We start from the raw sequence: 17492 nt of genomic DNA, 5'->3' as shown, positions 1-17492 counted from the left end.
TCTGGAGCACCTAATTGTTGTAAATCGAATACCAATTCATTGTTCTCTTCATGATATCAACCGCATACATATTCAATCAAATCTTTTGTTGAACTTCCGTTGACAATTACAGGTCCTTCATGAAAAACACAATGTTGAATTTCAAAGAATGCATTTTTATAAGGTGTTTTGCCAAAACTCCAGGGTATGCCATGAAATTTAGATTGACACCCCAAAATTTCATTTTTCTATCTTTGCAGACATTCTGTTGCAGGATATTCTTCAGCAAAAATAAAATGATTATCTTTCCAATTTACATTTTCATATTTAGCGTCTAGCTCTAACCGAGCAAACTCTTTATATGAAAAATCCAACCACATTTCTGGATTACCGAATCCTTGTACATCAATAAAACGAACCATGTTTTATTTTTTTATTACATTTAACAAAAACTCACAACTAAATTTAAGCTCCAACTGTCAGCTTTCAAAACAAAACCTTACAATATATAGTCGAATCCCCACTCATCTGATTTTGAGATGTACTCATAAGTTAGATTTATCAATCCATGTATTACGTCATGCCACGTTTTTTTAGAATTTTTTCAACAAGATAAATGTCTGTGTATTTCACTGAAGTTAATTATTCTTCATAAAAACCTCCTTGAACCAGATTATTTTCATAGTCTATGAGTTTATAAGTTACAGGATCAGTGCTTTTAACCTCGCTTACGGCAAATATTTCAGTCGTAAAATTCGGTGTATATCCTTTCTCAAAAACATTTTTATATTTACTTAAACGTACTTTATCGCCAACGATATATTACGTAGGCGAAGCCTATAGTATTAAATTCATACACGTTTTTTTTAAAATGATCATATCTTGTAAAGTAATAAAGGTAGAAGGATCGTATTAGGACCAAATTATTCGTCTATGAAAATACTAAAACCAGGGACTTACTAAAAGTAATTTTAATTGTTAGTTAATTTATTATTAACAAAAAACGATCACCGTGTAATTTTCAAAGTCAAATAATAAGAAAACTAAGAACAAATCATGGATGCGATTTTTTGCCAGGATATTAAGAATGACGGAATTTATAATAATTAAGTTGAAAATTGTTTTTAATGTCGTTGGAAGATTGTTAATAAACAAAAAAACAAAATTGCTGTTTTTTTATGTTTTGCATAACTCTTTAAAATTTTAACTTACAAGCTTTGTTTATAGCTCAAATTAATTGTCTTTTCGATACCGAGAGCCAGCCTCTCTTGATAAAATTTGCTCTGATCATTCGTTAATTAGATATCAGCAATTGTTTATAACAATCACTATCAGCCTTTATGTTACAGTCGAAAAATAGTAACGAAGGAGTGATTTTAGCGATTTTTATCAAGACAGGGTGGCTCTCAGGAATTTAATATCAAATTTTTTGAGCTTAATAAAACTTTTTTATGTTAATTTGTTCAAAAGTTATCCGAAATATAAACAATTACCGATTTTTATTTTAAACATTTTTTCTTCAAAAAAGAGTTTAAAGCGCATGCGTAAAACTTTCTTTGCTGTGGTTACAATTTGCTTGATCGATAAAATAGTTATTTATATTACCATGTTATTAAAAAGAAAAAAAAAAACTACCATGGACAAATTTTTATAAATAAAAGTAATAAACAAAATGGTTCTAAAAAAGATTTGTTTAGTTAAAAAAAAAGTAAATTGAACGATTTATTTTTTTTATATTTGTATTGGTTTCTTTTTTGAACGAATCTAATAAAATTATTAATTACAAGTGGTATAACCTCAAATTTTTTTCATCTGTATTTTGATTTATGTACATAATTTGACAGGTGAAAAACAGCGCGAAAAAAACAAAAAATATTTAATCATATAATTTAAAATTATTAATAAAAAAAAAAACTAAAATGAATTTGGAATAATCAAGAGGAACCACACGGGCTTTCGCCGGAGTTTTGAAAATTTTCAATTTTCAATAGAACGAATCCGTTACTAAAATTTTTGATATTTATTTTTTGGTTTTCTATTAATTTTAAAATTTTGATAAATACTTTTTAATATGTTTCTCGTTAGCTGAATTAACATCTAGGGGTTTCATTTTTATTGTTCGATGTTTTGTATTATTATATTGTTGTAATATATCTGGTAATATTTTTTGCCATTTATATGAACCTTGAAAAGTAAACTTCTTCCACATGAGATTTTTTAATATACGATTAAATCGTTCAATAATTGATGCTTTTAAATTGCTAAACGTGTGATATAAATGTATATTATATTCTTTCATTAATGTTTGAAATTCTTTATTCCAAAATTCTCGACCCTGATCAACCATCAAATTCTGTGGATGATGTTTTTGCACTAGGACAGACCAGGAGGTCCACGCGTACCCTTAGCTTTTATTTTACTTTGTGTTAATTGGCGTCCGAAAACATCGATGCTCATGTTTGTTTGATCGATGGATATCAACTCAATAAATTTATGTTATGCACATTAATTAATAGATTATTTCAGCCTCTTTCAATTCTTCTATAATTGAAATTATTTCATTATTATTTCCATGATTTCCAGCTGCTTGAGAAGCTATCAAAAGTCTAAGACGATCAATAAGCTCATTGGGATTATCCCAATAAACATAATCAATTGCAGAATTATTAGTAATTTCATATTTAGGCAAGCCGGAGCCTTGATGTGTTATTGAGTTGATGAATGGTAAAATATATTCCTTATATTTTTCAGTATTTTCGGTTCTTAAATCACCTTTTGGGTCATAATATTTATGATGAATATTTGTTAATTTTATAATATTAATAAAATTTTTTTCATCATTTTTTTTAATCAGTGATGCATTGGGGCAACTTGAAAATAATAATTCTAGTAAGCCTGGTGTTTCATCATATATTGAATTAGCAATATAAATTTTATTATCTTTAAATTCAACTTGTGAATTTCCAAATTTGAGCATATTATCTTGTTTCAATTTCCGAATATTATAACCACTATCTGAATGCTTTTGTCTATTAAGTCTTTTTAAATATTTTTGAGTATTTTTTGGGGTAGATTGAAGCGTTTGATTTAAACTATTATCAGAGCCCAGAGCACTTGCAAACGATGAATCAGCCATTTGATTTTCTCGACCATCATCATCATCATCGTCAGTTAATAAATCATTGTCATATTTTTCCTCTGTTTTAATTGACACTTTATTGATTTCATCTTTGATTTCTTGTTTTATGATATTGTGATTATTATTTTGATTTGATGCCTCAACCAATTTTTGAAGTGGTGTCACAATAGTCTTGAATACATTGCTTGAAATATTATCTGATGTTTTTTGTCCTAATTTCAAAATTTTATGTTTTTGTCTAAGAGCATGCTGGCTCTAGCAATTTGACTTAGTAACTCTTTCTTTTTATTTATTTTTATTTTATTGTCCATATTGATGTTCATTACTTGACATCTATGATAATACTATTGTAAACATAATGTTTACTTTGATTCTATACTGTTATAACAATCAAAGCCTTTTCTATATCGACTATTATTTAATTCACTATCTTTATCAATTACAATGAATCCATGTTTATCATCTTTCCAACATGTATAACATAAATTTTTAAATTCTGTGTATGTCATATCTGTATTCACATGATCAAAATATATTCTTTTTAAATTAAGATCATCTTGCTTAAAAAGAACTAAAAAATTCGCATTATCTCGAATCAAATGTTTAAGTATAAAAACAATCTACGTCTTGATGTCGACCCATACAAAAAAAAGCTCTGATATTATCTTGTTTTTCACATGAAACATCTTCAAAAATCATAACAGAGTTTGGTTTCGTATCTTGAGGTTGAAGTACTTGTTCATGTTCATTAAAAGGAAAATAACCGATACCTTTTACAGATTGTAATAATTTTTCTAGCAATTTATATTTTGGCTGATTCAAAGACTTTGAGTAAACATAAACATTTTCGAATCTTAAACCATTTTCATGTGTGATTATTGCAAATAATACGTTCGTTTTTCCAATACCGCCAGGACCACAAAATATTCCTCGAACACTGTTTGGTAGTAATTCACCATGTCTTTTTTTCCTTCTTTCGCTACTCTGTTAAATAAGTTGTAACGAGATTTGGCAGATCTCGCGCTCCCGAAAATAATTAGAGGTCTGGTCTGAGGGGTTTTATCGACTAAGACGCTAATTAATACCACCGGTTTGTGAGTGGCCTCGGTAGTGACATCCATTTTCGCCTGAATGTCAGTGTTGACTTGGTAGACATCCACCACGAGTGGATAATCCGGATTCCTACCCTGGCTACGACAGATTCGTATCCCCTACTTCGACACTCCCACCGGAGAGTCGCATCGAGGTGTGCGCACAGATGGTCGTATGGAGTGGGTCAAACGGGAGTGGGGATAGAGAGTCCATAAAACTGGTGATCGCTGGCATCTCACTGCCAGTCGTCGGCCGGCTCTCGGAGCTGGCTGATGGCACCGGGACTGGTGACAGTCCGTGGTTGGCTTCCGATGAAGCTAGCCGACTCCTTGGTGGAGTTGGCTGGTGACTTGGTGATGTCGACATGCTCCTATGGAGGAGCTAGTTGATATCATTGGTGAAGCTGGCATGACTCCTTGGTGGAGTTAGCCGACTTAGACGATGACGTCGACTGGGTCCTAGGTTGGAACTAGTTAATGTCACTGATGAGTCCAACCAAGCTCCCGATGCTTGGTGCATGCTCTCGGGGGTGATTTATGATGTCGCTACGCTGTATAGGTAGGACGTTGTATATCACTCGCTCTCTTGCTCTAGTGTGGTAACTTACTGTCAGGGTAACCTATAATCGAGTATTCAGATGCATAGAGTGGTCCGGCGTAGAACCAGCGTGGCTGCGGATGGACTTTATGTTCGACTACTTGATGCACTAGAGTGAGTAGGCAATAGGAGGATATTTGGTAAAGCCGGTGAGGTACGAATATCCTCGTTCTCGTATTGACTTAGGTTGTGCGAGTGAGTTAAACCAGGGTTAATGTTCACGGTAATAACCGCTGCCGCGGGGTGAGGTTATTACGCTCCCGGCCAATACTAAAAACAATATACATTTTAGTAATGGTGCCAGAGTGACGTTTTGGAACTAATATGGTGGACCGCGCCCCTCTACCATTTTCTTACTGAACTAGTCGCTACCAAAATGGCCGTCGGCGGCCATTGCTCCCGAAACTACCCCACGGTCCGTTGGTTGCCGTTATACACCAGCTGGCTCCCTCCTGGCGGTAAGAGAGGAGGATGGTGAGAAATCCTCGTTGACCCCATAGTAACTAAGGCTTCTACTTTATCGGTGAAAAAAATCAGTTACAAAGTTCATCGAAATTGGTTACTGGTAATTTTTTGTTTTGTTTATTAAATTGCATTGTGTACGTTGGAGCAAGTCCTAATTATTACTGAATCATTTTGATATAAATACATGCTCTTATAATCGTTTACGTCAGTTACATTCAATCTATGATTGAGCACAGACGTCAAAAAAAAAAAAGGAAAAGGTATTGTAAATAAAATCATTAATAAACTTCCTTTTGAGTTACATATACCAAAATACAATTATTGTGGACCTGGTACTAAATTAACAAAAAGATTAGAACGAGGTGATCGAGGTATAAATCCGCTAGATGAATCGTGTAAAGAACACGATATACATTACGAAAAAAATAAAGATAATTTAGTCGCTAGACATCAGGCTGACAGAGAAAGCTTGGCAACGTGTTCTTCCTAACGACTCTTCTATTGCTAAAAAAGCAGCAGCTTGGGGAATAACAAACGCTATGAAAGCAAAAGTAAAAATGGGTATGACATTGAAAAAAAAAGGAACTAGAAAAATAAAAAACTTACTCAGCCTGGAGGCGATCCTATCAAATCAATTATAAAGGGAGCACGTGATGCTGTGAAAAAATCTGGTGGTAAAAAAAATATTCGGTTACCCCGTGTTTTACCATTACCAGCAAAAATTAGAGGATTTTCACCGTTTTTAAGGCCTATTTTTGCTGGTCTTAGTGTAGTGGGTGCTTTATCGGGTGGAGCTGCTACAGTAGTTAAAACTATTGTAATGTCCGGCGGTAAGCTGCACAAACTTTTTTTATTTTTCTTTATAACATTTCGCATTATATATTCAGGGTACTTTTTAATACCCCTAGCTCCATCTTGCAGATCGTCAATGTATCATATTTAAGGGAGCTAGAGGTTTTGCACCCCCAACAAATTACTTGAGCCGGCACTATTGCCAAGCGCTTCTACCGCCAATTTATTAAGAAAATTAAATATAAATTAATATAATGAGTGATATCGACAGAATCCTAAAAATATAGGGATTCTCTCGGTACCACTCATGTCATAATTAAACAATTAGAAATAATTTTAATTAAGGTTGGAAAATCATAAGATTTTCCTCAACCAATAAGAAATGAGCGACATAAGGGAAGTGGAACTGGACCAAGGAGGAAACCCGAACATCCCCGAAGGATCCCCACCTACCCTTATGTTCTGGGGGTATCGAGCGAGATTGATCGCTAGATCTCGGTCACTCGATCAGAGTTAGTTCCTTGACCTACACCAGCTCTTCCAGCTCTAACTAGCATAGGCACTTTGCCTCTTCGAATTTTAATTGCTCTAAAAACTTAGAATATTTTCTACGAATCAACACAACTGTAAGTTATTCTTATTCAATATCTTATTGATTATTTTATCAATTTATTGTTTCAATAATATTTAAGTAACATTTGGTTACTTAAATTATCAATTTAAATTCGTTAAATCATTTACAAATTTAAGTTGTAATAAATTACGACCGCATGGTCTAAATTTTCTTGCTTGAGTAAATTAAATTCAAGGCACGCATTGTGTTACATTGTCTAATCAAATAAATATTGAATAGAATAAATTACATTTTTGCTACAATAAATAATCAGTTATTTATTTAAAATAATTAAATATTTAATTATACAAATTCACGACCTCGTGGTCAGCCATTTAATATTGAATACAATTTATAAAGTACAGTGAAAACGTCTCGTATAATAATTTTATTTTAAATAAAAGTCACATTTACTGTGATTTTGTTGTAAAATCAGTGCTACGTTTATGCCTACAATTTGACATAATTTAATCTTCGATCACACTCAACCAACTTGTATAATTACATTATACCACATCTATATAATATATATATATATAGATATTTATATATATTTTTGTACATCGTTACTGGCGATAAAATAACCAAGCCAACCTGTCAATTTGCGAGCGTCTCCGAGGTCAAGCCAAGGTACACGCCGTCACTAAATTGCTAGATTAAATTACCGACAACCAATGTAAGTACCTTCTTTTAAATAAATTTTATTCAGTGTTTGTTCTGTGAATTTATGACAAGTGTAAAATTATTAACATTGTAAAAGCCAAGCGTCATTGTAGCGTCAATGTAGAGTCAGTGACTTGTTTAATCAATCGACTGGATTGCTTCTCAATCCCGTCGCTAGTATTTCGGCCGTCATAATTTAATTATTGTTCGGGTTATCCGCAATTTTCATAATTTTCAGTCTCTGATTCCGTTACGACCGCATGGCTTTAGGTTCTCTCTTTTCGACGCGACGCGCGAGTAAAAGTTAACTGGGTTACCTATTTAATAATTGTTTTTGTACCGCATTTTCATGTAATAGTAACAGGGTTAATTTATAAATAAACTGTGCTCCGATTTTTACTGAACTCACAAGTGTTATTTGAAATTATTTCTACTGTGTTACTGTGTTATATTTTCGCGTATTTTCCAGGTTCCTTTTTACCTCTCCCTACATTACGCAATTCCGTCTCCCTACCTTTCTTATGCGCCCTGGCTGCGCAGGATAAACAGGGTTAAATTAATTACATATCTAGTTGGATTATTTTAAAGGGTAATATTGATTGTTTAATAAATGATCCGGCTACGATATTTCACTATCAAGGAAGCAAATGCTGCAAAAAGTAGACTTGAAGAAAATAAACGTCATTTATTTATTTATTTATTTATTTTAATATCCCAGCGGCTGGAGGCCATTATTGGGACCAGGATAAAATTGCAGTAAGCAATTTAATACAAGGATACATAATAATATTACATTTTTCAAAATAATTCTTAAAATATTAGTTATCAGTGTTATCCAAAAATAATCGATAACCATATTATATAGTATAAATATAATAATATTACCATTATTACAGAATTATAAAGTTAGATAATATTAGATAATAGCTCAATATATATAAAAAGAATCCAGTCTTTGCATTAATAATATAATAACATAACTATATATCAGATGTGCCACAAGCTAGTGTGAAAGAGTGCTAATTACACAGAACAATAAATTTTTTATAATGAATTAATTATCATTAGAAGCTTTAAAACTATATTTAGAGGGAAAACTGTATTACATACCGAGACATTTGCGCGTCATAATACAAAAATGGAATCAATTGCTTTGAGAAATGGTATGTTTTTGCAGCCTCAAAAAAAAGGATTTGGTTTATTTTTAAAGCCATCAAAAAACATGTAAAGCTACCACATCGAGCGTTGACTGATATTCATCTCATCAAATATGCAAAAATTTTAAAAATTCCATATTTTCGAGGTTTATTTATGAGAAATGATTTACCTAAATCAGGTCTTAGGAAGTATGAGTCATCAATAATCAATCTTGATGATAAAGATGGTCCCGGTACACACTGGGTTGCATATAAAGAAAAAAAAGATCAAGTTATTTATTTTGATAGTTTTGGAGACTTAGGCCCTCCTGAAGAACCTAAAAAATATCTCGGTGTTGGTAGCATTAAAGATAATTATAAAAATTATCAAAAATATGATACAGTTATATGTGGTCATTCATGTTTAAAATTTTTAGCTGGTAAAGTATAAATACATGTGTACATACAGTTTCAATATTAGTCATGAGTGATTCATTCACGCTAACACTGTCTGGAGCCTCCTCTATTCTAGAGGCTCAATATTTTCCACCAATAGAATTATCTCAAGATAAAAATTATGTTATGGAACATAAGACGTATTTAACATATTTGTGTATCAGATATTTATTGGATACATATCAAGCAAAAATAAAAAAAAAAAGCAATTTGAATTGAAGAAAAAAAAGTATTAAACTTGTGCGTAATATTTTTTTAAACCTAGAGAACAACAATTAATAAAAATTAAAATGAATAATTATTTGCTATTCATTAATTAATTAGTAAAATTCATTTATATTATTTTACATATTTTTATTTTCAAATTTTAATAATTATTTCTTCTTTTTTTTTTTCGTGCTCCTGTTCCCCCACTCGATAGTCCAGCAAGACAATTTTTTTTTTTTTTTATTTTAAGAATTCAGTTTTGTAGTTGTGAAAAAAAAAAAAAAAACTAAATGAACACCTGCAACAACAATTTTTGAAAAAATCTTTTATTTTTTTTTTTTTTCTCCGAATTACTTGGTCAAACATTTACCCCACACATTGCAGATACTCCAGTATTTTGTAATGGAGCTTCTGTATGGTTGGCATCAGTTGACATAATACTTATCAGCCAATTGCAAATTACAAGTGTTAACCCGTAGGTTCGTGCCCCTCTCCCCCCACTCGAGTCCATCAAGACAATGTTTTTTTTTTTTTATTTCAGTGTATTATTCACATTTGTCGTGTGGACGCGAGTATGTGCATCGTCTCGAAATAATTATTATTTATTATACAGTAGTTGAAATATTTTTCATAAACTTTGGATGAATTAATTGAATCTACGAGTGATAATCAACTTTTTATCAACAATTTTTTTCAAAGTAAGATGTTAATTTATTATTATTATATTCATCTACAAATGAATTTTCAACTATTATTAATAACTTTTATTTTATATTTTGTAATAAATATTTTACAAGCCATTTTTTGCTCCAGAAATGGCCGCTTTATTGATCATTCAAAAATTTATTTTTTATTTTTTATATTAAATAAACTAAAATTATTATTTTACGTTCATATTTTTGTTTTATTAGTTTTTCGTTTATGCTGATGAAAAGTTAAATTAATTAATTTTTTTTTTTTTTTGTGCATCTTATTATCTCACAATTTTCCTTTATTAATATTTTTTTATTATAATTTATATGTAATTTAAAATAAGAAAACAATAAATATAATGCATTATTGATGCTTGAAAATAAATGTAAGATTGCATCTCGAAGTTTTAAATAAAATAAAAAAAATATATTCGAAGAGTAAAAGAAGCATTGATAGTTAATATATAAATGACCATACTGGCTTTTTCATTGCCTAAATTCAAGGTCAAATTTTATCATATTTTTTCAAACCTAGAGAACAACAATTGAGAAAAATTAAAATGAATAATTATTTGCTATTCATTAATTAATTAGTAAAATTCATTTATATTATTTTACATATTTTTATTTTTAAATTTTAATAATTATTTCTTCTTTTTTTTTTTTTTTGTGCTCCTGTTCCCCCACTCGATAGTCTAGCAAGACAATTTTTTTTTTTTTTTATTTTAAGAATTCAGTTTTGTTGATGTGAAAAAAAAAAAAAAAATGATCATACAATTGCTGAAGCAACTGTGCCTTCCCTGCGGGGGGAATTTTAATTTCTTCTTCAATATATATCGAAATTCGTGACTACAAATTTATTTCATTCTCCATAATTATAAGAGTTTTCTTAACTAAAATTTATTTAATTTTCATTCATTTTGCTTGTTCCTTCTAATGGGTCATCTCCATGTCCAGAATCGCTTTCTTCTAACGTTTTAAACTCTCCGTTTTTATTCATTTTGTTGTACTATGATTTTAGCCTGTCAATGTTAAATATTTATTACAAAATTGTCGAGTTCGATTGTATTTATTTTATTTACTTTTTTCTCTCGGTTGAATCAGGATTTAACGTTTGAGTTGTTGCTGAAGTCGTCGTTATATTTTTAATTTTTTTATATTCATTTATTTTCAATTCCTTTGATGCTATCACATCACCCTTTTTTTCCTAGAAATTTTCTGCCTCTTCATTTCATAAAGTTAGTCCAATCTAAAATATATTTCCTTTGGTAAATTCATTATCTTTGTTTAGTTTAATAAACTTTTTTTCATTTAAATTTTATTTTACTTCATAATCACTGTCGTCTTCTAATGTTATTGTTCTTTATTTTAATAACCGTCCTGACATTGCATATATAAATTCCACTTTATTTATTGCTATTATGATTGCGATGATATCTAAATATCGTCATTATTACTATTGAATAGTTTTCTTTTTTTTTTTTTTTTGCTAATATTATTTTGCCTGCAAATGAATTAATTGGTAGATGTACAATTTCTTGTATTTTTTTAAACTCGAAATTAATGTTTGCTATATTTTCATTTTCTTCATCGTCATCGAATTTTATATTAGCTTCTACTGGTATCATTATTTCTTTATTATTTATTGATGGGTATTGTTCATTAATTTTTCTCACTAATCCTCCAGTGATCGTATATATTTTGTTTAAATTGAATATTTAATAATTTATCATGTTAATAATTTTGTTTAAATCTTTTTGTTGAAAAATCTTGTTAAAAAATATGATTTTTCCATGATATTTTGCTATACTTTTCTTTTTTGTTTACTGATATTTTCCTAATATTTTTCTATAATTATCGTATTTTTCTTTATATTCAGTGATTTTTCTATATTTTTGTTTATTCGTTTATATATTCTTTATTTTCCTATATTTCTCTTCATTTTCCATATTCATCGTGTTTAGATTAATTTCGGGGGGGGGAGGGGCATAAGTGATATGTTCCCTTATTTATCGTTTTTTTTTTTATATTCGGTCACTTTTCTATATTTTCCTTTGTATTCACTGATATTTTCCCATATTTATCGTTTTTTTCTTTATATTTACTGATATTATCCATATTTATCGTATTTTTATTTATATTCAGTAAGTTTTCCTTGATATTTACTGATATTTCCCTGATATTTTCCCATAATTATGAGAGTTTTCTTTATATTTACCCTTTTTTTTTTATATTTACTAACATTTTTCCATATTTATCGGTTTTTTCTCCATATTCAGCAATTTTTTCTTTATATTCAGTAATTTTTCCTCTATATTTGCTGATATTTTCCCATATTTATTCCCTTTTTTTTCTTTATATTCACTGATTTTTCTTTGATATTTTTCTATTTTTTTCTACATTGTTCTTTACATTTACTGATATTTTCCCATATGTATCGCATTTTTCTTCATATTCAGTGATTTTTCCTTCATATTTACTGGTATTTCCCTGATATTTTCCCATAATTATAAGAGTTTTCTTTATATTTAGCGCTTCTTTCTTTATATTTACTGATATTTTTCCATATTTATCGGTTTTTTCTTTATATTCAGTAATTTTTCCTTCATATTTACTGATATTTTTCCATATTTATCGTTTTTTTTTTTATTTTCAAAGATTTTTCTATATTTTCCTTCATATTTAATGATGTTCCCCATTTTTATCGTATTTAGATTAAGGGACTTAGAAAATTTTCGGGGGGGGGGTCTACCACGGTTGGGGGGGGGGGGGGGGCCAGATAAAAAGCGAAAACAATAGGAAATTAAAATTCCCTAAAAAAAACTAAATGAACAATTTTTGAAAAAATCTTTTATTTTAATTAATTATTTTTGTGTAATTTATGTGCGCTGATTTCTTATTTATCGATAATAGTTTTCTTTATTCAGTGTCCTTTTTTAATCGTTTTTCCTTACTTGTAGTACCTAAACTCCCACCAACGGACAAAAAAAAAAAAAAAAGTAGTTCATTTTTTAGTGGCGAAATTATTGTCCACGCTCTCATCGCTCTCCAATATTTTTCATAATTTTAATAATTAAAAGTGTTAATCAATTTATAAATATATAATTATCTAATTATTTTAATAGCAGTGAATACGTTGGTGTTAATATTTTTTGTATATTCATTATAAATTTTATCTTATGTAAAAAATAAAAAAGGACGCCGTTTTTTTTTTTTTTTTGCACCAAATTTTGGCGCGTCGGTGAGCTCATTTTAATTATATACATATTAATTAATAAAAATATATAAATTTATATTAATTTAAAATAGTGGACAATAGAATTTGTTTTTTTTAATTAATTATTTTTGTGTAATGTATATGTGCGCTGATTTTTTATTTATCGATAATTATTTTCTTTATGCAGTGTCCTTTTTCAATCGTTTTTTCTCTCACTCGGGGTACCAAGACTCCCTCTCGCGGACATAAAAAAAACAAAATCAAAACGCCATGGTCATTATCGGCCATTTTGAATCAAATTCAAAATTTTATTTAATGCTAAAATATAAAGTTCGTGGACTTTTATAGTATAGTGTTACGTACCAGGTTGATTTGATTAAATTAGTCTATGAAATAACAAAAGAAAAGAAGAATATTTAACTTGAAAAATAATAATATAATTTATTAGGAATAATTTAATTCAATCAACCTGATATTTAACGTTTGATTTAAAATCCTCGTATTTTGTTATTCCCTACAGGGTAACGGGTTAGGAGGGAATGTGTAAATTTTGTAGATTCTACCTTGTTGTTGTTGTTTATCCAAAAATAATTTATAGAGAGCGTGTCAATCCGGATGGTCGCCTGATGATGTTGAAAATTTTCGAATAATCCAATAGGTAACAGAACTCGTAGCACAGAAAACAACACCCCGGAGAATTTCACAGTCAATGTTAGGATTTAGGAAGGGTAAAATTTGTAGGAATAATTATTTGTCACAGTTATTCAATTAAGTTTTAATGCACTGATAATATTATTTATTTGTTATTAATTTCTTTAAATGAATTAAATTTATTTTATTTATATTTTTATCAATTAAAATGATCAATAATTTTTAATATAAATTTATGAAATTTTACTAAGTATTCAATTCAATTAGAATGATTTTAAATTTAGTTAGATGTTGGCCGAATAAAAGTTATCACGAGAGTGAAGCTCCTTAAAAATTATTAATTAAAAATTCCCATAAAATTATAACTAAGGTAGGGATGACAAAAAGTGGTACCATAGTTGAACCAATCAGATACAATGGTTCCCATAGTAGTCAGCATATTGTAATTGTTTAAACATTTAATAAATAATAATTTAGCAACTTCAACGGATGTGGCATCTCGCGTTGCAGAGGTGACTTTGAAAACTGCTTACCAAAATTTATGTAAAAATTATAAAAATAAATTGTTTTATAAAAAATGCAAAATATGGATTTTTATTCCGTGTGAAAATAAAAATAAATAATTTATTATTAAAAAGAAAAATTTTATTGTTTGCTCGACATCTATTGAATTTGTTAATTTATTATTTATTATTGATTATTTATTCTAATTTATACCAAGACGTAACAATAGTAATATTTTTTTTTTATCAAATAAAAATTAAATTAAAATATTTATAAAAAATTTATACAAAGTAAATAACAAAATGAGTAAAATTTAAGAAAGATATAACAAAAAAAATGTAAAAAAAAAACAAAGGGTTGTAACTGTGTGTGTGTGTTTTCACACCAACTTTTATTTTTATTTTTTTTTCCATGTAGTGTTTTGCAACACTTATTCGTAAGTCATGAATATTATTATTATTATAAATATTGATTTTTTATTCTTTTCTCTCAAACTTGTTCTTTTTCAAACGTCTCATTCAACGACTATGCCAAATGTTTGATAATTATTATATATATATATATATATATAGATACAATTTTAACAGTTTTTTTTTTCATTTATAGAATTCATAAAAATGGTAGATGGAGATAACGAAGATAGTGGCGAGGACTTTATGCCAAATAAATTCATCAAACTACCATCATTAAAAGTGAATGAATTTGGTAAAAAGTATGTATACATCATTTTTTTTCAATTAATATAAATACAAATTCTAATAATTAATGCAAATTATTATGTTTATTTCAGTAGTATCTCAACCTCAACAGCAGTATCAGATGCTGGAAATTCAAAAGATGATAATGATATTATTTCTGATGATGATGAAGATATCATTCGATCAAGACACAAAAAACCGAGACAAATTGATTATACCGATGACGATGAGGACGATCATGAAGTTGCTGATTTAACTGATTCAATGGCTCGGTGTCAATCACCATCAGCATCATCATCATCATCAAATATAATGTCACCCAGTGAAAGGTATACATATTGTTTTTTTAAATAAATTTATATGAATATTAAATACGAATTTTAATAATTATTGTAAATTTAATTTTTATTTTTTGCTACAGTAGTATCACCACATCAATATCAGATGATGAAACTATAAAAGATAGTGATAATGACAGTGATATTATTTATGATGATGAATGTTCAATTGATCCAAGAAAAATAACACCAAGACAAATAAATAATACCGATGGTGACAATAATTTTGCTGATTTAATTGATCCAATGGCTCGTTGTCAATCACCATCATCATCATCATCAAACATAAAGTCTTCCAGTAAAAGATAAATATTTTTTTTTTTTTTAATTTAACATAAAAAATACGTCATCTTTTTTATATCAAGGATGTATTTAATTAGTTTTTACACAAAGTATATAAGCCTTCAATTTTTTATTTTTATTCTTTTGGGCTAAGTGGAATCATCAGTTTTTCTCTACCAATGATGTTTTTTTTTTTTTTTTTTATCTAACTATTCTTCAGCTCACAAAAAAAAAATACAAAAATGTCTTAAATTTTATTTTTAGAGTTTGAATAAAATATAAAGATATATATTTATTTGAAATATCATAAATTCAAGATTTGGAATGAGAATTTTAGGTTGTTACCTTATAAAAACCTGTTTTATTTAATGAAAAAAAATAATTTAGTTATTCACCAATCAAGAGGCACGGTAGTGCCTCGAGTCAAGTATGAGAAAGAAAAGTATGTGTCTGATGAGAATATGTGTGAGATGAGATTAACTACTACTACCGTGCCTTATTATACATCAAATATTTTGTCCCCTTCCGTCGCGAATCTATTAGAAATTTAATTAAAATATGATAGACTTGAATGAGGCTGCTGAGGTTTGGTAATGATCCCATAAATCGATGTCGAGCTTTTTTTTTTTAAAAAAATCAGATTTTTCCGTTGCAGTAATATATATCTAAAGCATAATTGATATTTACGGTCTTTTCGTTTTTCTCAAATCGACTACATTTTGTTCGTTCAGTTGGTATGGTATAAAACTTTACAAGGGTGATGCCATATTGGCTGCACTGCAGAATTTTATTTTATTATTTTTCATAACCTCCAGAATACGTGGTTGAACTGTCATGTTAAACGTCAAAAAAAAAAAATATATACCTATATATATAATAAAAACAATATATATTTACTGAATAAATTAATATAATAATAATAATAATAATTTATAATAAATACGACAAGTAGTAATGATAATTTATTGGGTGGTCTTGATCTTGGTATAACAAGTCTTGGTGGTAATGTTGAGCAAAAAGAAAAAGACTTGTTGCTGAATTTCGTAATCGTTCAGTAAATCCGCAAGATTGGGAAGTATTTTACAAGTATGTTGTGTTATGTTATGTTATTTATTGCTATTATTATTTGTATTATTTTAATTTAATTATTTATATTATTTATATTATATATTTGTGTATTTAGAAAAGGAGAAATAACAAGTGAACATGAATTTTTAAATGATAATACAGTCAACTGAGCGAATGTTACTTTGGGAGAAGGGGATAGACCTTCTCAAGCTTTCCCCACTACTTGTAACAAGCAGAGGGGATATCAGGGGATATCTGTGAGGGTAAGGTTAGGTAAAAAGTTCGGGCCAAGTCGGAAAATAATGATAATAATAATTTAAAAAAAAACAGCAGAAAAACTAAACGTGTGACTCCATATTGTTTATAAAACATGCAATGACAACAACAAAAACAACAAGTCCAGCAGCAGCAGCTCCAGCTGTAACAACAAATTGATCTACTGGCAAGTCTTGATTCAAATTAATTTATTATCCTGGTACAAATGAACAATAAACAGAAACAATTTCTGACAAAATAACTGGAATAACAATGTAAGGTTAGATTGGACATTTTTAATTTATTTTAATGTTTTAATTAATTTTTTCTCATGTATTTAAATGACAATTGACATTTAAATGATTGATTCATCCATATATTTTTTAATTTTTTTGTTTGGACTGAATGACAGCTTCAATTACATGTAGATGATCAAGTTCATCTGTCATTTATTGACAACAACAAAAACAACAAGTCCAGCAGCAGCAGCAGCTGCAGCTGTAACAACAAATTAATCTACTGGCAGGTCTTGATTCAAATTAATTTATCATCTTGGTACAAATGAACAATAAACAGAAACAATTTCTGAAAAAATAACTGGAATAATAATGGAAGGTTAGATTGGACATTTTTAATTTATTTTAATGT

The 17492-nt window shown here is 28.8% G+C and overlaps 1 protein-coding gene across 2 annotated transcripts; it reads left to right on the top strand.

The window, feature by feature from the left end:
- The first annotated feature begins 7275 nt into the window (after nt 1-7275).
- Nucleotides 7276-16379, top strand: LOC122849902 (clumping factor B-like). 2 transcript variants are annotated; one of them, XM_044148819.1, is made up of 4 exons: nt 7276-7353; nt 14810-14915; nt 14997-15230; nt 15323-16379. In XM_044148819.1, the coding sequence occupies exons 2-4, from the start codon at nt 14821-14823 to the stop codon at nt 15546-15548; spliced, it is 555 nt and encodes a 184-aa protein (XP_044004754.1). In that variant the 5' UTR covers nt 7276-7353; nt 14810-14820; the 3' UTR covers nt 15549-16379. The 2 variants fall into 2 exon arrangements, with proteins under 2 accessions (XP_044004754.1, XP_044004745.1); XM_044148810.1 differs by having other exon boundaries at nt 14994-15230.
- Nucleotides 16380-17492: the final 1113 nt, after the last annotated feature.

Source organism: Aphidius gifuensis, linkage group LG1, assembly GCF_014905175.1.
Source record: "Aphidius gifuensis isolate YNYX2018 linkage group LG1, ASM1490517v1, whole genome shotgun sequence".
Lineage (NCBI taxonomy): Eukaryota > Metazoa > Arthropoda > Insecta > Hymenoptera > Braconidae > Aphidius > Aphidius gifuensis.
This window is presented reverse-complemented; position numbering and strand designations above follow the sequence as displayed.